The sequence below is a fragment of the Triticum urartu genome, chromosome 1, assembly GCF_003073215.2.
Source record: "Triticum urartu cultivar G1812 chromosome 1, Tu2.1, whole genome shotgun sequence".
Taxonomy (NCBI): Eukaryota; Viridiplantae; Streptophyta; class Magnoliopsida; order Poales; family Poaceae; genus Triticum; species Triticum urartu.
The window spans coordinates 489789933-489817449 of NC_053022.1; the positions used below are offsets into that span (position 1 = coordinate 489789933).

The window sequence follows — 27517 nt, forward strand, 5'->3', positions numbered from 1 at the left end:
GACCCAGCTGTCAGCCTCTCCACGTACAGTACTCTTCCGATGGAAGTTGTTCCTTGACCACGTTGACCATGCCGCGCGGAGAGCACCACGGCGGTGGACGACGGCGAGGCCTAGCAAGGGGACGACGCGGCAGTGGAAGCCTGCGCGGAGAGGACTACAAGGGTTCACTGGTTCGGCTACGGTGTGAGGCTACCGTCGCCGCAGGGCCTGGCCAGCGGTGGGAATAGTAGGGGGCGGTGAGGCCTCTGCGGCAGCACAGCCGGCCAGGGGAGGCAGGAGCATGCGGCACGACCAACGCTGCTTTGGGCGGCTGGAGCAAGAAGACCAGAGGTTGAAGAAGCACTAAGGCCGTTGGATGGACATCGTATGGTCACTGGAGCTAGAATCGTTCATATTGACTAAGTTGACAAAGCCCTTCGTCCCCGTCAACTTAGTAGGCCCACAAGTCAGCCTCCCAGCAAGGTGGGTCCCAGCTAGCCGGGGGAGTATTCATTTTTTTGTGCGTAATAAGGAGGCACTTCCGGTGGGTCCGAGCTGACAGCAGGGGGAATGTTTTTTTTGCGAAATACGGTGGCCCGTCCGGTGGGTCCCAGCAGTCAGGTGGAAATGATTTTTTTCGCAAAATACTGGTGGCCCGTCCGGTGGGTCCCTGCTGTCAGGTGGAGGAATAATTATTTTCCGCGTAATAAGGAGGCACTTCCTTGCGGCTGCCGTGGACCCAGCTGTCAGCCTCTACACGTACAGTACTCTTCCGATGGAAGTCGGTCATTGACCATGTTGACCACGCCGCGTCGAGAGCACCAGGGCGGTGTACGATGGCGAGGACTAGGAAAGGGACGACTCGGTGTCGGGGAAGACGCAACAGTGGATGCCCATGCGAAGGGGAGTACGAGGGTTCACTGGTTCGGCTGCGGTGTGAGGCTGCTGTCACCGCAGATTAACAGGGGGTGTGGGTGAGTAGAGGGATGGCCTGGCCAGCGGTGGGAGTAGTAGGGGCGGTGAGGCCTCCGCGGCATCATAGCTGGCAACGGGAGGCAGGAGCACGCGGCACGACCGGCGCTGGTTTGGGCGGCTGGAGCAAGAAGACCAAAGGTTGAAGAAGCACTATGGCCGTTGGATGAACATCGTACGGTAACAGGAGCTAGAATCGTTCATATTGACTAAGTTGACAAAGCCCTCCGTCCCCGTCAACTTGGTAGGCCCACAAGTCAGCCTCCCACTATGCTGGGTTCCAGCTGGCAGGGGGAATATTCATTTTTTGTGCGTAATAAGGAGGCACTTCCTTCTGTGCGAAGATAGCTGGTGGGTCCGACATTTCAGCGGGGGGCACTTTATTTCGCGAAATACAGAGGCCCTTCCGGTGGGTCCCAGATGTCAGGTGGAGGAATCATTATTTTGCGCGTAATAAGGAGGCATTTCCTTGTGTGCGGCCGTGGACCCAACTGTCAGCCTCTCCACGCACAGTCTACTTCCGATGGTGTCGTTCGTTGTCCACATTGACCACGCCGCGCCGAGCGCATCCAAGGTGGTGGACGACGACGAGGCCCCGGACAACAACGAGCCAGAGATGGGAAAACGCGGGAGTAGAGTCGCAGACGGAGAGGTGTACGAGGGTTAACTGGTTCTAGTGCGGTGTGGTTCGGCAGTCGGTGGAGAAGAACAAGAGGTGTGGAGGGGTGGAGGGATGGCCTGGCCAACGGTGGAGTAGCGCTTCATAGCGAAGCGTGCTAAGCAGAGCTGCTAGCAGCAGGAGGCGGGAGGTGGTCCCGGCAGCGCTGGAGGAAGAAGATGAGAGATTGAAGATGGATGCCTGTCATTGGATGTAAATCCAACGGCTAACATGTCAGAATCATTTGTTGACTAAATTGACAACAACTTGCATTGGCTTCGACCTATTGGCCCACATTTCAGCCTCCAAAAATGTGGCACGTATTCAACCCATTTTTTCAGAATTTACAGTCTTTTTTTTGTGCGGTAGAATTTACAGTCAATTTGATCTTTTTTTTGAATTACATCCATTAGCTGGGCTGGGTGAACAAATAATGTAGCGTCCATGCGGCCCATTTATTTTATTTCCTAAAAAATTACAGGCCATTTGCACTTTCTCGAAATACACGATTTTGCTGGGCTGATTCTAATTATAATGTTGGGTTGGGCCAGCAATGTTATCAAAAAATAAAAAGGGGCTGAGCATTTTGTTATAAATATATTTAAATAATAAGTGATATTATTACATTCGTCCTTAAATCTTACCAAGCTTTTGTACACAATCACTAGGATTTTCGTGCCAAAACAATCCAGGAATTTATTTGTTAAGAAATTATTTTTATAAGTTAATAAGATGTGGGATATTGTTTTCTTACATATGTAAGTATCTATTAAATATATGATGATAATAAAAATAATATATAATAACATATGAAATATTTTTTTTAGAAAAACAGGGAGCATCTCCCCAGTTCCATTGCTGAGAACGAAACCACAACATATTCTGATACATCAGCTCAAAGAGCAGTTCAAAAGCAAAGGTAGAAAAGCTACAAACTAGGGGGGTGGATGAACAAGTTCTCTGAATAACACAAATCACCCGAGCGGTGCCAAAGGCAGAGCGGATAGAGCACTCAAATGACACAAGGAGGGTCCAGAGAAGCCTTCATGGTCTTCAGCCGAGGGGCCGTGTCAGCCTGGGGCGACCAGTAAGCAAGCGGAGAGACCGAGCTGGAAGGCGTAGAATGGTGGATGTCCCTCTTTTTCGGCGCCAGGTGCCCATCATCTTCATCAGAGATCTTGAGACGAGCCCACGGGTCCAGCCCTAGAGCAGGTCGAGCCTTGTTCAGCCACAAGTGATCGCCAACGGTTTCTGGAGGGATCTTGTTAGGGTTTCCACGAAGCTCATCAACTTGTCCTTGTCCGGTCCGGAGGAGAGAATCGCCCAGTTCCTCACCATGTTCCTGATCAACCTCAAGACCTGCGGAATGGAAATCCAGGAGGTGTTACTGAAAATCATAGCATTTCTATATTTCCAGAGGCACCAAAGGACAGTTGAGCTAACAGTGTTTAAAACTGAGCACTTTTTGGTATCAATCCAGAATCTAGCGACAGATTCGAAGGATGAGCCAATCTGACTAGAGAAATATTCCTCAATGTGGGCCTAGAGATGTTTAGCAACTATATATTCAAAAAATAGGTGAGAACAAGACTCTTGTTCCAAGCAGTAAACACAATCAAGGGGTTTGATGATGTGTCTCTTCCTAAGGTTATCCCTAGTCATCAATTTGTTTTTGGAGAGAAGCCAGAGAAATACATGAATTTTAGGGGGAACTCTCAATTTCCAGACAACAGGGATAAACACGGGTTGAACCCCTCTAAAGTTGATAACATGATAGAGGGAGCTGGAGGAATACTTCCCCTTATTGTCCAGCTGCCAAATCAGGGCATCCGGCTCGGCAGTAAAGGTAATGCTTTTGTTAAAGAGAGTTTTAGGCATTGACCATCCCAAACTTCATTGACACTTTTGTTAAGCTCATTGCGGACAGAGTAAATAGGCCAAAATTGGACTGCTAGGGGGGATGTGCCAAACCAACTATCTTCCCAGAACCTGGTTCTGCTCCCATCCCCTATGTTCCATCTGTAGCCAAATTTCACAGCATGCATAATAGATTTTAATCCTTTCCAGAATCTAGAGGTCTTAGGGTTGGAGGAAGGGACAAAAATATTAGGTTTATTTTCTAGGTATTTATGGGCAATAAGAAGCTTCCAGGGTTTTAGGTCTTCCTCATAGAATCTTTTAATCCAAGACCCTAGAAGACAGATGTTAATTTCTTGGAGGTTAGGTATGCCTAGGCCTCCAAAATCTTTTTTCATAGAGACTAGGGCCCAATTAGCAAGGTGTAGCTTCCTATTTCCCTCAAAATCATTCCACAAGCAATGAGACATCTGAGAATTGATGAGGTTCACTGCCCATTTAGGGAACTTGGAGAAGGAGAGGAGATACACTGGAATGCTAGCCAAACAAGCTTGTATGAGGATCAATCTACCTCTGTAAGAGAGAAGTTTGCCCCTCCACCCAGCAATCCTTTTAATGATTTTATCCAGAAGGGGTTGGATATCCTCTCTCCTCAGTTTATCATAATGGAGAGGGATACCTAGGTACTTAACGGGGAAGTTATGTTTATTACAGACTAGAATAGAGAGGAAGTCAGCTAACTCCTGATCATCCATGTTGATAGGGATGAGTTCACTTTTAGAGTAGTTGATTCTCATGCCTGAGACTTGTTCAAACCAGGTTAGAACAGTTTTCAGATTGCTAGCATGTGTGAAGTCATTGTCTAAGAAAAGGATGGTATCATCTGCATATTGAAGGCAGATGATGCCACCAGGGCAGACCTCAGGACAGAGCCCTGCAATCAGACTATGATCAGCAGCTTTGCTCAACATTTTAGTAAGAATGTCCACTACTAAATTAAACAAAAGCGGGGATATGGGGTCACCTTGCCTAAGGCCTTTACCGGCAAGGAAAAAAAATCACTTTCACAGTTATTTAACTTGACCCCAACAGACCCCCCATGAGTAAGTTGTTGGATCCAACTCTCCTCTATGAAAGGTTTGGAAAAGATCTAAGAGATCATTTTTCACCAAGTCCCAAAAATGCTGGTAAAACTGTTGGGGAACGTAGTAATTTCAAAAAATTTCCTACGCACACGCAAGATCATGGTGATGCATAGCAACGAGAGGGAAGAGTGTTGTCTACGTACCCTCGTAGACCGGAAGCGGAAACGTTAGCACAACGCGGTTGATGTAGTCGTACGTCTTCACGGCCCGACCGATCAAGCACCGAAACTACGACACCTATGAGTTCTAGCACACGTTCAGCTCAGTGACGATCCCCGGACTCTGATCCAGCAAAGTGTCAGGGATGAGTTCCGTCAGCACGACGACGTGGTGACGATCTTGATGTTCTACCGTCGCAGGGCTTCGCCTAAGCACCGCTACAATATTATCGAGGATTATGGTGGATGTTGGGGAACGTTACAGAAAACAAAAAAATTTCTACGGTTTCACCAAGATCCATCTATGAGTTCATCTAGCAACGAGTGATCGGATTGCATCTACATACCTTTGTAGATCATGCGCGGATGCGTTCAAAGAACGGGGTTGAGGAAGTCGTACTCGACGTGATCCAAATCATCGGAGATCCTAGCGCCGAACGGACGGCACCTACGCGTTCAACACACGTACGGTCAGCGTGACGTCTCCTCCTTCTTGATCCAGCAAGGGGGAAGGAGAGGTTGATGAAGATCCAGCAGCACGACGGCGTGGTGGTGGATGCAGGGGTCACCGCAGCAGGGCTTCGCCGTTCTACTACGAGAGGGAGAGGTGTTGCAGGGGAGAGGGAGGCGCCAAGACTCAAGGGTGCGGCTGCCCCCTCCCTCCCCCCCTTTATATAGCCCCCCTAGGGGGTGCGCCGGCCCTAGGAGATGGGATCTCCTAGGGGGGCGGCGGCCAAGGGGTGGAGTGCCCCCCAAGCCAGGTGGGGCGCCCCCCCCACCCTAGGGTTCCCAACCCTAGGCCCATGGGGTGGGCCAAGGGGGGCGCACCAGCCCACTATGGGCTGGTTCCCCTCCCCACTTTGGCCCATGGGGCCCTCCGGGATGGGTGGCCCCACCCGGTGGACCCCCGGGACCCTTCCGGTGGTCCCGGTACAATACCGGTGACCCCCGAAACTCTCCCGATGGCCGAAACTGCACTTCCTATATATAATTCTTCACCTCCGGACCATTCCGGAACTCCTCGTGATGTCCGGGATCTCATCCGGGACTCCGAACAACTTTCGGGTTACTGCATATTCATATCTCTACAACCCTAGCGTCACCGAACCTTAAGTGTGTAGACCCTACGGGTTCGGGAGACATGTAGACATGACCGAGATGGCTCTTCGGTCAATAACCAACAGCGGGATCTAGATACCCATGTTGGCTCCCACATGCTCCTCGATGATCTCATCGGATGAACCACGATGTCGAGGATTCAAGCAACCCCGTATACAATTCCCTTTGTCAACAATCGGTATGTTACTTGCCCGAGATTCGATCGTCGGTATCCCAATACCTCGTTCAATCTCGTTACCGGCAAGTCACTTTACTCGTACCGTAATGCATGATCCCGTGACCAGACACTTGGTCACTTTGAGCTCATTATGATGATGCATTACCGAGTGGGCCCAGTGATACCTCTCCGTCATACGGAGTGACAAATCCTAGTCTTGATCCGTGTCAACCCAACAGACACTTTCGGAGATACCCGTAGTATACCTTTATAGTCACCCAGTTACGTTGTGACGTTTGGTACACCCAAAGCACTCCTACGGTATCCGGGAGTTACACGATCTCATGGTCTAAGGAAAAGATACTTACATTGGAAAACTCTAGCAAACGAACTATACAATCTTGTGCTATGTTTAGGATTGGGTCTTGTCCATCACATCATTCTCCTAATGATGTGATCTCGTTATCAATGACATCCAATGTCCATAGTCAGGAAACCATGACTATCTATTGATCAACGAGCTAGTCAACTAGAGGCTTACTAGGGACATGTTGGTGTCTATGTATTCACACATGTATTACGATCTCCGGATAACACAATTATAGCATAAATAAAAGACAATCATCATGAACAAGGAAATATAATAATAATCCTTTTATTATTGCCTCTAGGGCATATTTCCAACAAAAGAATGAGAGAACTCTTTCTGATAAGATGTCTCCTGATTACTTATGTGTGAAGCAAGGAGAAGGCCGGGATAATCGGCGGTGATAGCCACCTCTGTGCCGTCATAGCTCTCCTGGTAAAACACCCCATCCTCGAGCACCATGAATATATCCGGATCCTCCTGGAATCCGGGATCAAGGTCTCGATTATGGCCCTCGGGCTGTGGGGCAGGGCTGTGAAGCCCTTCAGAGATCTTTCGCCAGTGTTGTTATAAATGGATGGGTTAATACTCATTGAAAGTAGCTCGGGGAGCGGAGTGAGTAGAGCAGAGGAGTTGGGACTTACCCAGCTGGGTGGACCGTACATGGAAAATCCATCTCTACGCTTGATACGTAGAAATTCATCTTCCTACCCTTTGAACAGTTCGGCCAATATTTTGGCCAGAGCGGAGGGGGTGCCCGGACCCTTCCGGCCGCAGGGGGAGGCGTCATCTTCCCTGTTGTAGTGTGACATGGGGAGACCTCTGTACTGGAGTGGTTGAACCCCCCGTACTATGGAAGTCACCATTACTTCGACTATTGATAATCCGGACTGAGTGAGTGTCCTTATCTTGCTCATGAGTTGACGAACTTCCGCACTATCTTCCTCCTCGAGGCTCTGAGGGCGCCAGTTGTGGCGTTTCTTCAAAGGAGCGTGAATTCGGGAAACCCCCTCCAAACTGGGTCTGGAAGTGCGACATCCTCAATATAGAACCATTCGGAGGTCCACTCTTCGGATGCCTTCTTTGGTGTGCCGGACAGGTATCCGGTCTTGGCGATGCGCCATATTTCGGCTCCGCCCACTTCAAATATTGACCCCTCGTGGTTGCGCGGGACAAGACATAATAGTTTTCTCCACAATTCGAAATGGGCCTCACAACCCAAGAATAGATCACAAAGAGCGACGTAACCCGCGATATGCATGAGGGAGGCAGGAGTAAAGTTGTGCAGTTGGAGGCCATAATACTCCAGAAGCCCTCGGAGGAATGGATGAATTGGAAATCCAACGCCTCTTAGCAGATAAGGGACGAAGCATACTCGTTCCCCCCTGGATGGATTGGGGAAATTTTTAGCCTGAGCCTCGCCATTGAAGGAGGTCAATCCTGCTCGGACAGGGACTAGATCTGCGGGGGGAGGAATCCCTGTGTTTGCAGCTTCACCAGCTGACTGTGGGATACGGAACACCTCTTCCATTCGCCTTTTTTGGGGACGCGGGGGCGGGATGAAGACCCTGGGGCGTCAGCCATGTTGGAATGGACTTTCCTGGCGCGCTCAGAGGATTTTTCCGTATGGTGCTGAATGGATCTGAGATCCAATCTCTTTAAATAGACGCTTCTCCTAACATAGACGAGGTGTTATGCACAAAAACATCCTGACCTCTCGCCTTCGCTCGGCATGTGGGAACTGAAGTTGTTGATGCATAGAAGCCGAGGGGTGCGACATTAAATGGGAGGCCGAGCACATCACTCTGAAGTCATCGAAGGAAGAACCCGCCTTGCAATGCCGAAGACAATCTGCGCACCGGATACCTCGTCATTGAAGTCTGGTTCGGGGGCTACAGAGGGAGTCCTGGACTAAGGGGTCCTCGGGCGTCCGGCCTATTAGCCATGGGCCGGACTGTTGGGCTGTGAAGGTACGAAGACTGAAGACTCTACCCGTGTCTGGATGGGACCCTCCTTGGCGTGGAAGGCAAGCTTGGCGACCGAATATGAAGATTTCCTTTTTCTGTAACCGACTTTGTGTAACCCTATATCCCTCTGGTGCCTATATAAACCGGAGGGCTAGGTCCATAGAGAGATCAATCATAATCATAGTCATACATGCTAGACTTCTAGGATTTAGCCATTACGATCTCGTGGTAGATCAACTCTTATAATACTCATATTCATTAAGATCAATCAAGCGGGAAATAGGGTATTACCTCCATAGAGATGGCCCGAACCTGGGTAAGCATTGTGTCCCCTGTCTCCTGTTACCATCAACCTTAGACGTACAGTTCGGGACCCCCTACCCGATATCCGCCGGTTTTGACACCGACACTAGTCCCCCCGCAGCCCGACGCCGACCATCCCAACTACTTCCACGGCGAGATCGAGCTCGTCCGGGCCTCTGCCGAAGGAGGTGCGCGACCACCCGGAGTACGCCGCCAACAACCACGCCAGCTGGGCGGCGTACTTCTAACACTGCCATGAGGAGCAACTTGCATCCACCAACAACGTGCCGGTGAGGGGGCACCACAACACCGGCGGCCGCCGCCTATGGTGGGTCGTCCCCGGGCGGACGCTGCACTTTGTCCTCGAGCACCTCAAGGGCGGAAACCAACCGCCACTCCAGTACCTGCCGGCCCCGACGCCTCTCCCCCGCCGGAGCGGCAGCGGTATTTGGCTGCCGCGGCGCATGCGGGTGTGTCGTCCTCCTCCTCCTCCTACTCCCACTCCCACTCGTCCGGATCACCGGCGCTCGCCTGCGTCAAGGCCGAACCCGTGGAGACGTTGCTGGGGCGGCGTCCTCGTCATCAACGAGGGCGGCCGCGGCTCCTCTTCCTCTCGCCTCGTCATGCCGAAGATGGAGCCGGGGCTCGTTGGCGTGAAGAGCGAGCACGACGCCTTGGCCGCTGATGACGAGGCCGCCCTCCGCGAGGACTACGCCAAACTGGAGATGTAGCGCCAGCGCCGCGCCCTCGAAGAGATCACCGCCCGGCTCCGCGGCCGCGACGAGGGCGGCGTCATCGTCCTCGAGGACAGTGACGACGACGCGCCACCGCGCCAACCAAACCCGTCCACCAAGGCGGCACAGGGCAGGGGTGCAATAAGGACGGCAGCGGCATGAAGAAGGAGGAGGCCGACGACGGTGACGGCGGCGACGACTATAGCACCTTCATCGCGTTCTTCGGCCTGTATGAGGGGCGTCGGACGGCGGCGCGGTAGTTTTTAATTATGTTTTTAGTTTCGAATTATGTTTTTAAGTTCTTATGTACAAATATCAATGAATATCAATGAAATCGCCTCGATTTTGGCCTAATCTTGTCGTGTTTGACCGAGTTTTGGCCGAGTTTATTTTTCAAAAAGACGGCGTCTGGGTTGGGCTTGGGGAGTCGGTTGGGAAACCGACCGCCCCCATGCTGAAAATATCGCCGACGCACCCCCAGGCGGTGATATTTCAAGCGTCGGGGGGAGCAAACGGCTAAAGATGCTCTTAGTGTGCAGCGTATCATCTTGTACCATGATATTCTGTTTTATTCTCTCTTTCACTTGCCCTTCACAGTGTGGGCCAAAGAATAATGACGACTTCTGTAAATTGATTTTCTGCCCGAAACCCTCACAATAGATCTGCAACGTCGACTTTAGAGCATTAAGGCTTTTGTTATCATCCCTGGTAAAGAAAATGCTATCATCAGCGAATAAGAGGTGTGAAATGGACGAGCCCTACCTACCATTACAAATGCCTCTGAGCTCCCCTCCTCCTTTTTTTGAATCGCAGAAGCCATCCGGGATGTCATGGCCCATCAGAAATCCCTTTATGGCCGCACATTGTGTGTGTCTGTAGTTGCTTTTTATAGATTCTTCTGTGAATAAAGAGAGAAGCGTAAAGAGAGAGAGAGAGAGAGAGAGAGAGAGAGAGAGAGAGGGGGGGGGGGGGGGGGTACGGGGAGAGCATGAGAGCGACCTCCTCCAATCCTCCCTACCAACAAAAGAAATTTCGGGGTGGCCGTGGCCTAGCTACGCTCGTGCTTCTCCTCGGCATAGTCAGGTCCTGGCCATGGCTTGGAAAGTCTACTGAAGGGACGCGGACGAACTGTGCTCCGGCGCGTTTGGTCTCGGTAACAGTTCAGTCGTTGTATAGGCTTTGATTGGCGAAAGTGGACAGCGAACAACTGACACGTACAAAGCACTGGAATACATTTTTATAAAGCCTGCAATACACGTGAACAAGCTATGATTGGTACACTATATATATAAGCCATTATTTAATCGGGTCTCGGTATCAGTCTAGTCGGGCTTTGATCGGCAACAGTGGACAGCGAACAACTGACATGTATGCAGCGTTGAAATATTTTGATCCTGTCCCTTGTCGCCAATCAAAGCCCATACAATGACCGGACTGATACCGAAACCAAACACGGCGGAGCACCATTCGTCTCCGTCCTACCACAAGCACGAGTGTTGGCGGCGGCTGCGGGCACGTCAACGATGATGACGTCGTGGATGCTGGCAGTGCTTGTTGTCCTTGCCGCCGGATCAACCTGAACCGATGAAGCACTTCTACGTGTGGCTCGCCGCCAATGTAGGCCAACATCACACGCAACCAGCTAACTGGGGGGGATATCGAACAACGATTATCCGAGGAAGGAACAAAACCTGTACTCGGCAGTCCACTGCCGCCGAATAAAATCGCGGCCTATATGTAGGAGTATCGTGTACCAATCATATGTTGTTCATGTACGATGTATTGCAGGCTTTACCAAAAAAAACTGCAACGCTTTGTACATGTCAGTTGTTTGTTGTTCGCTATCGCTAATCAAAGCTCATACAATGACTGGATTGATACCGAGACCAAACACGCCCGATCACCATTCGTCCGCGTCCATACCGTGCCCGAGAGAACATAAGCGAATTTTCGTCTAGAAGCCACTATTTTGTACTTCCTTCGCTCTTCAGTGCATATAGATTTTTCTAAACATTAAATTGATAAACATTGATTTAGTTTATAAAGAATAATATATAGATGCATTCGTCTTCATGCATGCCACCTACTAGCAATAAAAACGGTCTTGAAATATACTCCTATGCGTCTGACTCGCCCGTCTGTTTCCTAGGTACGTCTTATAAAGTTGAAATGACAAAAAAAAAATTACAGAAAAACTGCTATACAAACTCCAGTGCCCTGAATTAGCGAGCTTGGCAGTGTAGGGCATATGCAACTAGTTAACGAGCGCTCCTTCGGAAGCCTCGCAACGATCAGCGTCACTTGGCGCGCTCTCAGCCATTCGCCACGTGTCGCGCTCTGGACACTTCCTTCGGATTTTGTTTTTTTTATTTTTTCGCACGTGTCTTCGGCTTTTTAAACGGTTTTTTTCGGGTTTTTTTGATGTTTTGGTTTTCCGGTCTTTCTTAGCTTTTCGATCAAAACAATTTTGAATTTTTTTTGTATGAAAAAAACGCGTTTTCTTTTATTTTCCTTTCGCGAAAGTCATGGTTTTTCTTCTGCGAGAGGCACGGTTGTGCTTTAGCGAGAGTTACGGCCGTGTCTTTCGGAAACGAAAAAAAATGCGTTTTCTGTTTTTTCTTTCGCGAGAGTCACAGTTTACTTCCGTGAGAGGCACGGTTATGCTTTTGCGAGAGTCGCGGCCGTGCCTCTCAGAAAAGGGAAAAACAAAACGCGTTTTCTGTTTTTTTTGTGAGAGACACGGTTTTGCTTCCGCGAAAGACACGGTTGTGCTTTCGCGAAAGTCACGACCGTGCCTCTAGGAAAGGGAAAAACAAAACGCGTTTTCTGTTTTTTTTTCTTTCGTGAGAGTCACGGTTTTGCTTCCGCGAGAGGCACGGCCGTGCCTCTAGGAAAGGGAAAAAATACGCGTTTTTTGTTTTTTTTCTTTCGCGAGAGTCACGGTTTTGCTTTCGCGAGAGGCACAGTTGTGCCTTCGCGAGAGTCACGGCCGTGCCTCTCGGAAGCAGAAAAAAAAACGTGTTTTCTGTTTTTTTTCCTTCCACAAGAGTCACGGTTTTGCTTTCACGAGAGGCACGGTTGTGATTTCGCGAGAGGCACGGACGTGTCTCTTTCGGAAAGAAAAAAAACCGTGCTCCCGGTTCGGTTTTTTCGCCCGGTTTTTTTCGTCCGTTTTTTCGTGAAAAAAAAGTTCGTCAAAATCTATCAACATGGGATCTAGTTTTGAAAATCTCGACGCGAGGAATCCAATGGTGAAAACGGTTCGAGATTTGGACACACGGTTTAAGAGATAAAACGTTTTAAATAAACGGATCTACGAAAAAATGGAAAACTCCCATGTTGCGACAAGTGGCCCACTGCATGTACGCCACTTGCCGCGACGTGAGAAAGTGGAGTGTTGTTTGCAACGAGTACTCCTTAGGGCATGTACAATGGTTGATAAGATAGTCTTATCTTAAGTTTTACATGTAATTTAGAGATAACAAAAAAGAGAGTCTACAATGGGTCATCTCTTAGTCTTATCTTCAATAACTAGCAATTCCTAAAAACGTGATGAGACATATTGTGCTAAGAGATCATCTCTTGTCTTCTCTTAAATAAGAGAAGACAAGCCTTTTCTTATGAGTTCTCTCTCCTCCATCCCATCATTGATCCTACGTGGCACTACTAAGATAGCACCATTGTACATGCCCTTAAGGCTGCCCATAATGAGAGTATCATAGGTAGTATCATGCATGCCAACTAAGCAATTTTGATGAGGTGCCATAGAATTAAATGAAGAAAGAGAGGCTTGAGTATCATATCATGATACCGTATCATATTAAATGATGTGCTACTTTGTGTCATGTATGACAATAAATGTAGTCATCTATGATACCAACATATGATACTATGCATTAGGGATGTAGTATCATAGACTAGTATCATATGCATGATACTAGTATATGATACTCCCCATTACAACCAGCCTAATTAGTGATTTCGATATGTTCTTGAGCGCCAAGTCGTGGCTACCGTGGAGCCCGGTATTTGCAAAGAAATAGAATCCTTTCATAAAACAATTAAAAAAAGCCATATTTAAAAGTATAAAAAAAATAAAAAGGTGAAAATGTATGCATGTCCATTACGGATCTGTAAAATTCCGTTTAAAATTATAGCAATTTGTAAGCTCTACAAAAAAAAAATCTTGACCCAACAACAAAAAATATTGGCCCATCTTGATATATGTATTTGTTTTTCTTCTGGACACCATATATGAAAGTATATTATTATAAAAATTCACACATACGTAGTATACATGTATATTTGAATACTGGCCTTCGTGGAGCATGTCCTCCATTAGGCCTTTTCGATATGTTGCTCTACAAGTTCACTTGTCGATTGACATATTAGAGGCACCTCTTTAGGTGACGGAAAAAGTGATACCATCAAGATTTTATTTTTTGTGACCGTGTTTCGGTGACGGTGGGGATGATCGCTGAAAACCGTCAACAGGCCATTTTCGGTGACGAAAATCGGTTTTGCATGACACAAGTGGGCCGTCACAAAAACCCTCCGTTTTGTAGTGTCTTCAGTGAATGTAGTGATGTACCATTCAGACTTGTCATTTATGTGTATCCTGGGTCTAGCACGGCACCCACATATGGTAGAAAATGTTGTGTTCTTGTTATTACTCAAGAACACATGAATACTATTTTTTGGAACATACTTACAATTATTTCAGTTATGCACAATATGATTGCACCTAACAGTAATTGCACTTACTGATCGTTGACAGTTCAACTGTCGCATCATGTGTACACCTTTACAATTTTCATATATGTCTCCATATCTGATGATAAATCCAAGGACCCAAGAATAGGAATTGTAGAAATCGCATGATTCGGCAATTGTTCCAAATTTGACACCAATTGCAGGCCTAAACATGGGTGACTTGTCTGTACAATTGTCTACCATTCTATTTTTATTGCATCCGCATTGCTTTACCTATGATTAAAGTTACACCACAATGATAATTTACTGGAATGTATGCAATGCACAAATAGTGATTTATATTCGCTAATGCATCGAACCTTTCTGTCGATCCACAAGTTGCATCTTCTTCTCTTTTTTTTGCGGGGAAGTTGCATCTTCTTCAGCTCTTTTGGATAAATTATATGTTGATGAGAGTCTCGCTTCGGTACACCCCCCCCCCCCCCCCCACCCCACTAAACTTATAAATGGCAATACAGACTTTTGGCAAATCGTACCCACTTTGTATGTATGATGGGTACGTATACGCCGTACGTGCCCATTAGCTAGTTTTTGTTTCCTTTTTTAACCTTAAAAAAAATTGGCGCGTCAAGTTGGGTTCAAACTCCCGACCTCCTGGTGTACTTCCACACCATCTAACCAACTGGGAAAGCAACCTTGTTGTGCCTAGTTACTTTCTTTTTTCTTCATGTATAAAAAGTGCCTCCTCTGTCTGGTTCTCTTGGATTTTGTTCATATTTTCCTTTTTCTTTTTGTCTTTTCTTAAATTCGTGGATTTTTTTATTCTGAACTTCTTCAAATTTATGAACATTTTTCTAATCCATGATATTTTTAAAAATTCATGAACTTTTTCCAATACATGTTTTTTCAAATAATTGAACTATTTTAAAATTCATTAAATTTTATTCAAATTGATGAACTTTTTCAATTTAGCAAACCTTTTACAAAATTCATGATTTTTTTGTTAAATTCGTGAACTTTCTACCAAATTGATGAACTTTTTTAAAATTTCGTTATTTCTGAACTTGAAAGGGGCCCAATTCGTGAGAAACTTTTTCCTTTCCATTTGCTTACATTCATGAAAAAAGTTCAAATAATTCTACAGAAATTTCAAAAAAAAATCATGTCTTTCAAAATTTCTCAATGTGAACATTTTTTGGATCTATGAACAATTTTTAAAAACGGGAAAACCTTTTGAACCTTTTTAAAAAATGACAGCATGAACATTTTTTCGTATTTACAAACATTTTTTGAATTTTTGAACATTGATTAATAAGTGTGGCCAAACAATGAAACTTCATTTTTTGGAAATTCTGAACATTTTCTAAATTTTTAGAACATTGATTTATAAATATGAAAAAAAGAAAATCTGAATGCTTATTTAACATGAAATATTTCGAAATTCTGAACAAAATTTTGAAATTCTTAAGACTCAATAGGAGAGAAGAAAAAAACAAAGAAAAAAGTCAAAGAATATGAAAAAATAAAGTAGGAGAGAAGAAGAAAATAAAAAATGTGGTTCGGGAAGGTTCCCAAAACCGAAAACCCCGGATGGGAAGCTGAGGTTCTGAAAACAGGGAACACTATTTTTGTCCGTTTGAGAGCAAGTTGTTACTCGACATTCGTCAAATGATCCCAATTTCTTTTCATTGTCTTGTATTACCAATTTAAGGTACAATGCCAAGTTGTTTTGGTATTTGATAAATATTGCATTTTCTGGAGTTTTCTTCATAAAAAAGACTGATAAATGATCAAACGTGTCGCAACTTGCATACAATGACGAAAATCGTTAAAACCTGACATGGATGCATATCATGGGCATGCCCATCTGCTTGAAAAAAGTTTGGGTCATTTCAGGGATGTTCAAAACAGACCATGTTGAATGGAGGGTGTCCATGTAGGCAAGAAGGCAAGAAGGCTCCATTTGAGACAATGCTGTATCTCGACATCCTTGAAATGGCCCCGATTTTTTTCCGTGGGCTTGTATGACCAATTCAAGGCATGGATGCATACTATGGGTCCGCCTACTTGCAAAAGTTATTTGGGTTTCGATAAGTTTTGCATTTTCTGAAGTTTTTTCGTGACAACTGCCTATAAATGGCTAGACATGTCGCAATGTGCAGTCGGAGTTTGTTCAGACCTAGCATGGATGCATACTATGGGTCCGCCTACTTGCAAAAGTTGGGGTGATTTATCCATAGTAAAAAAACACTAGTTGAGAGGAGTGTACCACACTAGGCCACATAGGTGCATCTATGAGCATGCAGTTTTTCCTAATTTGAATATATCTATTATTTGCATTTTCTGTCATTATCAATCAACATGAACATTTCCTTACGTCCTAAATTTTTCTTGATATTTGTCAATAATTATGGAATTTCAACTTGTGTATGAAAATTTTACAAACTTCAACACTTTTTCCAAAATTATAAATAAATTCCCAACAGGTGATGAAAATTTTGACCACAAATGGCAACCACCTACCTTTTAAAGAAAATATCAACTTTTTACAAACATTTCTTAAATTTGTGAATAAAAAATTTGAAAACGGGAACAAATTTTGAAATCCCATACCATGTTTTAAATCTTAAACAATACTTAAAAATAGGAAAAATTTCTGGCATTCCTAACAATATTTCAAATCTTTCAGACAAGTTTCAAAAAGAATAATAAAGTTCAAAAGGGAGAATAATGAATTAACAAAAAATAGAACAAAAAAATGCTCAGGCCTTAGCCCAACTCCAACTAGACTATGGCATCGCTCCCGTCCGGGGCCTGTTGGGCTGGCCCAAGCATTCGCGGACTATAGAAAAGTTCATTGATTTTGAAATAAATGTTCACAGATTACAAAAAAATTGCATATTTTCAATAAAAAATCACTAGAAAAAGTTACAAAACAGTTCTAGAAATTTATAAAAATCACAAATTTGAGAACAAGTTCACGATTTCATTTTTTTAATGTTAAAAAGTTCACGCATTTTAAAAAAGGAAACGAACAAACCCTCAAAATAAAACAGAACAAAAACTGATTTAAAAAAACACGAGAAAACCCCGGCCGGAAAGTTCACGAAGTTACATTGGCCACATAAGAAGCGAAAAACAGAGGAAATGGGCATAACAAGTAACCTATCCTATTTGGTTAGTAGAACTTGAAGTAAACCACGAGGGTTGGATTTCAAATCTCCCATGGCGCACATTTTTTGAAGATTAAAAAGAAAGAGAAAAAAGTATATCAGGCCGTGTATTATCGGCGAGGGCGACATATTTATAAAAAGATCATCCTACCCTCTATTATGAAGGGGTATGGAGAGATCTCATCTGTTGATTTGTTTAGATGGGTTGTACCGAAGCATAAGTAATGCTGAAAACAGGTAGTCTTCATCAAGCAATGGGTTTTTAGCCCCACTGAGCTGGAGAAGTAAAGGTTCTTCTACTATTGTAGACTGCACCTCACCATGGTTATCGTAATATTGACCAGGATCGACTTTGATAGCCAAGCTATCTTCCGACACATTCATCGATTAGTATATATGCAATATAACCTCAGGTTGGGCACATATATAGCATCATCCTCATAATTCGACGGTTGGTACCCACTTTGAGCATTGGCAGTGTCATTGACAGATGATTCCCTGTTTACATGCATTCAATTGACATGTTCAGATACATGTATACTCTGTCAGTCCTAGTTGATCAAGGAAAGCACACAATGGAAGTGCATTACCTTGGTTCTTTAATAAATCTTTATATACTTTGGGTCTTTCCACAAAAGGAAGTAGGTCCATAAAACTTCCTCTCATGAAATTTGGTTCACCCTCCATCTAAAGAGTTGACAATATGTACAGAATTAAAAAACTACTACCAGGTCTTATGTTTTGGAATGGAGGTATAACTTTTATAAAGGAATCTGATAAATACTGAATGTTCGGTACGAGCGCATGAAAACTCCGAACGCTTTCGATGGCAAGTTTAGTAACGCGAGGATGACAACTTCAGTTGCCAATCATGGCAACTTTCATACTTCAGTTAATTTTTGACAGAAAGTTGTCGTGCTTGCCTCTAACTTGCCATCCTCTCGTCAACTAAAGTTGCCATGAAAAACATTTGGGTAGCCATGTTTAAAATCCGAATATTTGATACTTATCATTTCCGTTTATGAAAGGTTACTTCAGTTTTTTGGTTAAGATAAGCCATCACAATAATTATTATCATCTGGAACCAAATCACAATAATTGTTTAGCAAGTATAATCATGCGTTTGAGTATCTTAACAATAGTACTCGCTCTGTTTTTATTTACTCCGCATAGGTTAAATTTTATATACTTTTTACAAGTTTGCATAAAAATATATTAACATATACACCACTAAATATATATCTTTGGATTTATCATTGGATATATTTTCGCATCATATAAATTTGTTACTGTAAATGTTCATATTTTTTCTACAACTAGTCAAATTTTATAAAGTTTGACTTTAGTCAAAAGCTAATATGCAAAGTAAATAGAAAAGGAGGGAGTACTTAAAATGTCACCACATCTAACTTGAAATCAAACTGAATAGGGATTTACCTTACGGATCTTTCTTGAAGACGATGTGATCTAGGTCTTTTAGAAAAGAAGATATCTCCTTTAGATAGCATGTACGATTAGCTAAATCGTTGGCCATTGTCTCAATCTATTCAGTGACACACCTAGATCTATTGGACGCGACCTTGAGGGTGGTGTGTGGGGGTCCATGATAGGTAGATGAGATGAAGTAGCTCGTAGCCGAACGAGTGGAGAAATTCGAGGATGAATGGGAGCTCAAACCCACAAATATGTAACCATGGCGACGAATGACGAACCAGAGTTTGGGAGGAAGAGGACGCACTGAGTTGTCGTGCGGTGAGGGGAACAGAGTTGATATTTTGAGACGCGTCTATCAGATATGTGGGCCCTGTATTATGTACCGTGTCAGAACGATTCGTTGTACAAGCGCTATTCTGGTATGGTCGATCAAAATCTGTTGGCTATTTTATACGCTGGAACTGAGCGCGGATCTTCAACAAGCTGCGAATGGAGGATGCTTGCCGGATACATCCGCTAGAAAATGCAATTTCGCCCACACTCTCACGTGACATTTTACACTTCAAAAACACGTCACGTGAGCACTGCCACTGCGTGACCCGTTTCTATGAAAAACCGGCCAACTCAAGTTGTGTGACAACTGACGTGCCATAGTAGTGACCTATGTGCACCAACAGTAGAAGTTGTGTGACAGGTTTTCGGTTTATAAGTTGGACGACTAGGTGCGCTCACCAGACACCAATGTCATTTACTCCGAAAAAAGCAGAGCGGTAACTGAACGGCAGAAGCTAAACACAAACAGATAGAAAATTCATTTAGGAAACAAAATATCAACATGAATACAAAAATTCACAATATAAGCACAACTTCCCGCCTCCGCATACAAAAATGTGCACAACCATTTAGACTCGTAACGATATAGTGCTTCAACAAGTTCGATCTGATTTCAGTACCCTATTGATACTAAAAAAAATCACAATGATATATGATATCATCAATTCCAAGGCAAACAATGTTTATTAAGAAGCGATAAAAATTCTTAGGTGATCTAGTTATCTTCCAGCAGAGGTTTGGTTCCATCGATGCCGCCCCATTTTTGCACACGGCTCGATGCTAATGCAGCCTGCAGTTGTAGACTATGAGATGAGCAAGGTGGAAAGCTCAGCATTTCAATACAAATAACAGAAAATTTTTACATACTGATAAAGAAATAAGCCATTAGTCATATGATATGTGTGGATACTGAAGATTGGAAAGATTTGATGACATGTGATTCTGTATCCACATCTATATCTATATCTATACCTATATAAAAGATCCAAAGGGGCAGATCAAATTAATCTCGACCATCAAATCATGTCAATCCAACGACCAAGATTGCTTCAATGTCGAGCACTCAACACGTTTAGCGTGTAGTTAATTTCATGCCAAATATAGTGATAATCACAGAATAATCTATATCTATACCAATATAAAAAGACCCAAAAAGGCAGGTCAAATTAATCTCGGTCATCAAATCATGTCAATCCAATGACCTAGATTGCTTCAATGTCGAGCACGCAACACGTTTAGCATGTAGTTAATTTCATGCCAAATATAGTGCTAATCACATAATAACATGCAAATAATATCCTACTTAATATCCGCATGCACCTAATATACTTTTAAATTAACGTGCATTGCACGTACACATTGACTAGTTTATTAAATTGGTGAAGACTGGAAGGGCAATGGAAAATCATACCTCTGCATTCCAATCTGTTCTCCACACGATGAAGAGTAAAATCAGTGTTTGAAGTGCAACCCCGGAAAGCATGCCAGCCCAAATCCCCTGGAATTAGAGCTAATGTTACAACTTCATAACTGATGTTGCAAAATCATAGAGACTGTAAATATTCTTTACTTGTTATTTTACAATTTGTGGTAGTTCAATCAAATAAGATATATAAAGAATTACCCCAACTCCATAGTTGAACTTGTAGCCGAGAAGATAGCCCAAAGGCAACCCGAAAACATAGTAGCAGACTAGGTTGATGTATGCAACAAGGCCTTGCCATCCTCCTCCAATAGCAACCCCTGAAGCATCATCAGATCAATATCATCAACTCCAGGGGATGAGTTTGAGGTGACTGATTTAAGAGGAAGAATGAACCGTACCTGAAACCACGGGCTGCACGCTGTTGAGCACCATGGTCAGGCCAAGCAGTCCTGCAATCTTGGAGACTGCATGCTGGAGCTCCAAATCGGTGGTGTAGATGATGGCGAAGTTATCTCTGAAGATCAAGACGAGGGCCATGCATAGCAGCCCGATGAGCAGCGACTCGGCGATGACGACGACGACGGCGTGCATTGCTGCCCTTGGACGGCCAGAGCCCAGCTCGTTGGAGACCCGAACACTGAAAAACGTAAACAGGTATACGTTCAACAGTTTATTTAGAAACTAAAATTTGATGGTTGTGGTGGAGCGATGGGTTGGTGAACAAGAACCGACAATTTAGATACACAGTTACAATTAACCTGACCTGATGGCAGCATTGAGGCCAATGAAGATCATGCATTCCCAACCGTTTATATTCATGCTGAAAAATTAAGCATAAGTATTCTGTCAGCTTAATTATATGTATGACCAGTATTCTGAAGCATATATCTTTAGTTAGTAGAGAACGTTCGAAAGAAAGGTAACGAGTACCAGACGCCAAGCGAGTCGACGGCAATCTGCGCATCCTGGAGGTTGCCGGTGAGGACGGTGATCATGCCGAGGTACCAAATCTCAAGGCAGAGCATGACGGCGGACTCGAGTGAGAGCTTGACGAACGCCCACATGTCGTGGAATGCGGCCATGGACCAGCCCCTCCAGCCGTCCTTGCACCAGCCGATGATGTAGGCGGCCTGTCCCAGCGCGATGGCCCAAAGGGAGAGGTCGTAGGCGGCGGCGGCGCCCGGGGTGCCCCATCCGAGGACGGTGACGAGGAGGTAGGTGAGCGCGACGTGGAAGCAGAGGCCGGCGACGCCGATCCAGGCGAGCACCAGGACCTTGCTCTGCGCCTGGAGGAACTTGCCAGTGGGGAAGTTGACGGCGAAGGACAAGGCCCCAGGGAGGATGTAGAGCGAGAAGCGGGCGGCCTCGCGCGCGAGGACGGGGTCCTGGCCGACGGCGAGGAGGAGCGGCTCGGCAAAGACGTAGAAGGGCACCATTAGGAGTGCGGCAGCGATGAGGACGATCCAGGAGCGCTGCAGGTAGACGCCGAGCATGGCCACCTGGCCGGCGCCGAACGCCTGCCCGCACAGCGTCTCCAGAGCGCTCCCCATGCCGAGCTGCACGAGCCCTCGCGTTGGCATCAGAAAATACGCAAGAATGGTGTGTGAAAGACCGTGCAAAGCATACCAAGAATCCGAGGGAGAAGGTGGAGAAGACGGAGAGGCCGATGGAGGCGGCGGCGAGGGGCAGGTTGCCGAGGTGGCCGACGAAGATGGTGGTGACGGAGCTGACGGCGTACATGCTGAGCGTGGCGATGGCGATGGGCGTGCCGATGCCCCAGAGGCGCTTGGACTCGTCCCACGCCATGCGTGCGGCCTCCCGCGCGGTGCTCACCGCCGCCGCGTCGGAACCCATCGCCCGCTCCCTCGGCCGGCTTGCAGCGTCAATGGTCTGGGTCGGCCCTCGCTACAAACCTCGAGGACGAGGAGCACTAAAGCGCGACATTACTCCAGCAGCAACCCGCGCGCGCGAGGACCCTCGATGACTGGGACTTGTCAGTGGTCACACACAGAAGAGGCCTCCACGATGACGTCCACGTGCGTTTGCCCAGAGAGTGAATCAATTCTTCTGCCGACCCTTTTAGGCCTCCTTTGGTTTAGATGAATTTCATAGGCCTTTGGTTTAGATAAATTTCATAGAAATTCTAGAAGATAGGATTCTTATAGAATTTTTTCCTTTAGAGCTCTTTGGTTCATAGGAATGGATTCCTATTCCTACATAGAATTGGCTCCTATCCTTCATATTTCATAGAAAAATAAAAAAGAGCCTAGACTCAATGAAAAAATTCTTTTGGTGTCAACCAAATGACATCTTGTTTACTATTCCTACTCATAGGATTTGAGATACATGTCAGTTCATTTCCTACGAGATTCCTATTCCTATGATAATCCTATCTTATGAACCAAAAGAGGCCTTAAAAGGAAAAAATGCCGACTGAATTGTACACTGGATATATAAAAAAAGACTTAAGTGCCACACGTGTGGCACGAACGCACACACGATGAGGGACTATGGTATCCCCAGCCCACCAGGGTTCAAATCCTGGTGCTCGCATTTATTCCTAGATTTATTTCAGTATTTCCGGCGATGCGCATTCAGTGGGAGGAGATGTTCCCGTCGACGACGAAACGCCTACGGTGACTTCATAAATCTCAAGATGATATGTCGGCTCAGTCTTTCGGAGGTGCTCATAGGGGTAGGGTGTGTACGTGTGCGTTCATAGAGGTGAGTGTATGCGCGTGTATATGAGTGCTTATGTCTGTAGTGATGTTCAAAAAAAAACTCCAAACATTTTTTATGACAAGTTTAGTGACGCGAGGATGGCAACTCTCTTTTCAGATGACAAGTTTTAGTTCTTTTGGAAGGGGGGTTGTTTTTTTAGATGGCAACTTTAGTTGTAAAAAATGTCAGGAGCCGGAATGCTTCGTGCCACATGTGTGGTACCTGGAAATTTTCTTGGCATCGATCACTTTTTTCTTCTTCCTAAGCGCATGATATGGGGAGGCCGAACCTCGCTAAAGAAGAAGCAGCCTCACTATCTATCTTAAGAATGTGGGAGTGCAGGCTCGCTAGGAAGCAGCAGCTCCAGTATCTATCTTAGGGATGCAGGGGTGTAGAGGAATCACCAGAGTTGTTCACCGATGTTGGGCTTAAAGAGATGGCCAGGACGGTGGCTAACACGACGGTGGGGAGAAGTCGAGGGGTGGGTGGGGCGGCAGTAGCCACCGACCGCAAGGGACGGAATCAGGCAGTTAGTGATGGCTTGGCCAGCGGCTACACGAGGACGCAGAACCTGGAGGTTGAAGATGAATAATATTCTGATTTATTTAAATCCGCTAGATGAAGTTCTAATGGCCCTTGATGAAAGTGACGAATGCAACATATTTTTCAGGCACCTGACGCATAGGTGGCCCACTATTTTACGATGGGAGGAGAGCTGCTTTATTTATTAAATGAATAAAAAAAGGGTGCACAAAACCTCTTGGTTAATTAAAAAAAGAAAATCTGAATAACACAGTGGCAAACAGGGTACAACATCCAGCTAAATTAGGTTTTTCAAGGATACTTTGACATGTCAAAGCATCTATAATGGAGATGTACAAATTTGACCTCCTATATGTTAGGGATGCGTCTAGATGGGACTATGGACAGGAGCCGATTATCCCTCATTTGCCCGCCATTGCAAACCACAACCCTATTTGCTGTTGGGGAACGTAGTAATTTCAAAAAAATTCCTACGCACACGCAAGATCATGGTGATGCATAGCAACGAGAGGGGAGAGTATTGTCTACGTACCCTTGTAGACCGAAAGCGGAAGCGTTATATCAACGCGGTTGATGTAGTCGTACGTCTTCACGGCCCGACCGATCAAGCATCGAAACTACGTCACCTCCGAGTTTTAGCACACGTTCAGCTCGATGACGATCCCCGGACTCCGATCCAACAAAGTGTCGGGGAAGAGTTCCGTCAGCACGACGGCGTGGTGACGATCCTGATGTTCTACCGTCGCAAGACTTCGCCTAAGCACCGCTACAATATTATCGAGGATTATGGTGGAAGGGGGCACCGCACACGGCTAAGAAAACGATCACGTGGATCAACTTGTGTGTCTAGGGGTTCCCCCTGCCCCGTATATAAAGGAGCAAGGGGAGGAGGCCGGCCGGCCCTATGGCGCGCCAAGGAGGAGTCCTCCTCCTAGTAGGAGTAGGACTCCTACTAGGAGGGGGAAGGAAGTGGGGAGGGAGAAGGAAAGGGGGGTGCCGCCCCCCTCTCCTAGTCCAATTCGGACCAGGGGGGAGGAGGCGCGCGGCCCACCCTGGCTGCCCTTCTCTCTCTCCACTAAGGCCCATATGGCCCATTACTTCTCCCGGGGGGGTTCCGGTAACCCTCCGGCACTCCGGTTTTCTCTGAAATCACCCGAAACACTTCCGGTGTCCGAATATAGTCGTCCAATATATCAATCTTTATGTCTCGACCATTTCGAGACTCCTCGTCATGTCCGTGATCACATTCGGGACTCCGAACTAACTTCGGTACATCAAAACCAATAAACTCATAATATAACTGTCATCGAAACCTTAAGCGTGCGGACCCTACGGGTTCGAGAACAATGTAGACATGATCGAGACACGTCTCCGGTCAATAACCAATAGCGGAACCTGGATGCTCATATTGGCTCCTACATATTCTACGAAGATCTTTTATCGGTCAGACCGCATAACAACATACGTTGTTCCCTTTGTCATCGGTATGTTACTTGCCCGAGATTTGATCGTCGGTATCTCAATACCTAGTTCAATCTCGTTACCGGCAAGTCTCTTTACTCGTTCCGTAATACATCATCTCGCAACTAACTCATTAGTTGCATTGGTTGCAAGGCTCAGGTGATGTGTATTACCGAGAGGGCCCAGAGATACCTCTCCGACAATCGGAGTGACAAATCCTAATCTTGAAATACGCCAACCCAACATTTACCTTTGGAGACACCTGTAGAGCTCCTTTATAATCACCCAGTTACGTTGTGACGTTTGGTAGCACACAAAGTGTTCCTCCGGCAAACGGGAGTTGCATAATCTCATAGACATAGGAACATGTATAAGTCATGAAGAAAGCAATAGCAGCATACTAAACGATCGGGTGCTAAGCTAATGGAATGGGTCATGTCAATCACATCATTCTCCTAATAATGTGATCCCGTTAATCAAATGACAACACATGTCTATGATTAGGAAACATAACCATCTTTGGTTAATGAGCTAGTCAAGTAGAGGCATACTAGTGACATTTAGTTTGTCTATGTATTCACACAAGTATTATGTTTCCGGATAATACAATTCTAGCATGAATAATAAACATTTATCATGATATAAGGAAATAAAATAATAACATTATTATTGCCTCTAGGGCATATTTCCTTCAGTCTCCCACTTGCACTAGAGTCAATAATCTAGATTACACAGTAATGATTCTAACACCCATGGAGCTTTGGTGTTGATCATGTTTTGCTCGTGGAAGAGGCTTAGTCAACGGTTCTGCAACATTCAGATCCGTATGTATCTTGCAAATCTCTATGTCTCCCACCTTGGACTAGATCCCGGATGGAATTGAAGCGTCTCTTGATGTGCTTGGTTCTCTTGTGAAATCTGGATTCCTTTGCCAAGGCAATTGCACCAGTATTGTCACAAAAGATTTTCATTGGATCCGATGCACTAGGTATGACACCTAGATCGGATATGAACTCCTTCATCCAGACTCCTTTGTTTGCTGCTTCCGAAGCAGCTATGTACTCCGCTTCACATGTAGATCCCGCCACAACGCTTTGTTTAGAACTGCATCAACTGACAGCTCCACCGTTTAATGTAAACACGTATCCGGTTTGCGATTTAGAATCGTCCGGATCAGTGTCAAAGCTTGCATCAACATAACCATTTACTATGAGCTCTTTGTCACCTCCATATATGAGAAACATATCCTTAGTCCTTTTCTGGTATTTCAGGATGTTCTTGATCGCTGTCCAGTGATCCACTCCTGGATTACTTTGGTACCTCCCTGCTAGACTTATAGCAAGACACACATCAGGTCTGGTACACAGCATTGCATACATGATAGAGCCTATGGCTGAAGCATAGGGAACATCTTTCATTTTCTCTCTATCTTCTGCATTGGTCGGGCATTGAGTCTTACTCAATTTCACACCTTGTAACCCAGGCAAGATTCCTTTCTTTGCTTGATCCATTTTGAACTTCTTCAAAATTTTGTCAAGGTATGCGCTTTGTGAAAGTCCAATTAAGCGTCTTGATCTATCTCTATAGATCTTAATGCCTAATATGTAAGCAGCTTTACCGAGGTCTTTCATTGAAAAACTCTTATTCAAGTATCCCTTTATGCTATCCAGAAATTCTATATCATTTCCGATTAGTAATATGTCATCTACATATAATATCAGAAATGCTACAGAGCTCCCACTCACTTTCTTGTAAATACAGGCTTCTCCAAAAGTCTGTACAAAACCAAATGCTTTGATCACACTATCAAAGCGTTTATTCCAACTCCGAGATGCTTGCACCAGTCCATAAATGGATCGCTGGAGCTTGCACACTTTGTTAGCTCCCTTTGGATCGACAAATCCTTCCGGCTGCATCATATACAACTCTTCTTCCAGAAATCCATTCAGGAATGCAGTTTTGACATCCATCTGCCAAATTTCATAATCATAAAATGCGGCAATTGCTAACATGATTCGGACAGACTTAAGCATCGCTACGGGTGAGAAGGTCTCATCGTAGTCAATCCCTTGAACTTGTCGAAAACCTTTTGCGACAAGTCGAGATTTGTAGACAGTAACATTACCGTCGGCGTCAGTCTTCTTCTTAAAGATCCATTTATTCTCAATTGCTTGCTGATCATTGGGCAAGTCAACCAAAGTCCATACTTTGTTTTCATACATGGATCCCATCTTAGATTTCATGGCTTCGAGCCATTTTACGGAATCTGGGCTCACCATCGCTTCTTCATAGTTCGC

General features: G+C 45.3%; 1 protein-coding gene across 1 annotated transcript; it reads right to left on the bottom strand.

The window, feature by feature from the left end:
* Positions 1–19566: 19566 nt before the first annotated feature.
* On the bottom strand, positions 19567–22459 carry LOC125536273 (protein DETOXIFICATION 35-like). The gene is made up of 7 exons (XM_048699468.1): positions 22122–22459; positions 21426–22051; positions 21259–21315; positions 20894–21132; positions 20694–20812; positions 20481–20567; positions 19567–19859 (listed from the first exon to the last, which is right to left on the bottom strand). Exons 1-7 carry the CDS (start codon positions 22347–22349, stop codon positions 19785–19787), a joined length of 1431 nt encoding a protein of 476 aa, XP_048555425.1. The 5' UTR covers positions 22350–22459; the 3' UTR covers positions 19567–19784.
* Between the last annotated feature and the right edge of the window lie 5058 nt (positions 22460–27517).

Coding starts and splice junctions, on each gene's coding strand:
- LOC125536273 (XM_048699468.1), bottom strand. CDS start 22,349: ATGGGTTCCGACGCGGCGGCGGTGAGCACCGCGCGGGAGGCCGCACGC. Junction 22,052..22,121: donor CCTTCTCCCTCGGATTCTTG/GTATGCTTTGCA, acceptor GGGCTCGTGCAG/CTCGGCATGGGGAGCGCTCT. Junction 19,860..20,480: donor GAACAGATTGGAATGCAGAG/GTATGATTTTCC, acceptor CTACAACTGCAG/GCTGCATTAGCATCGAGCCG.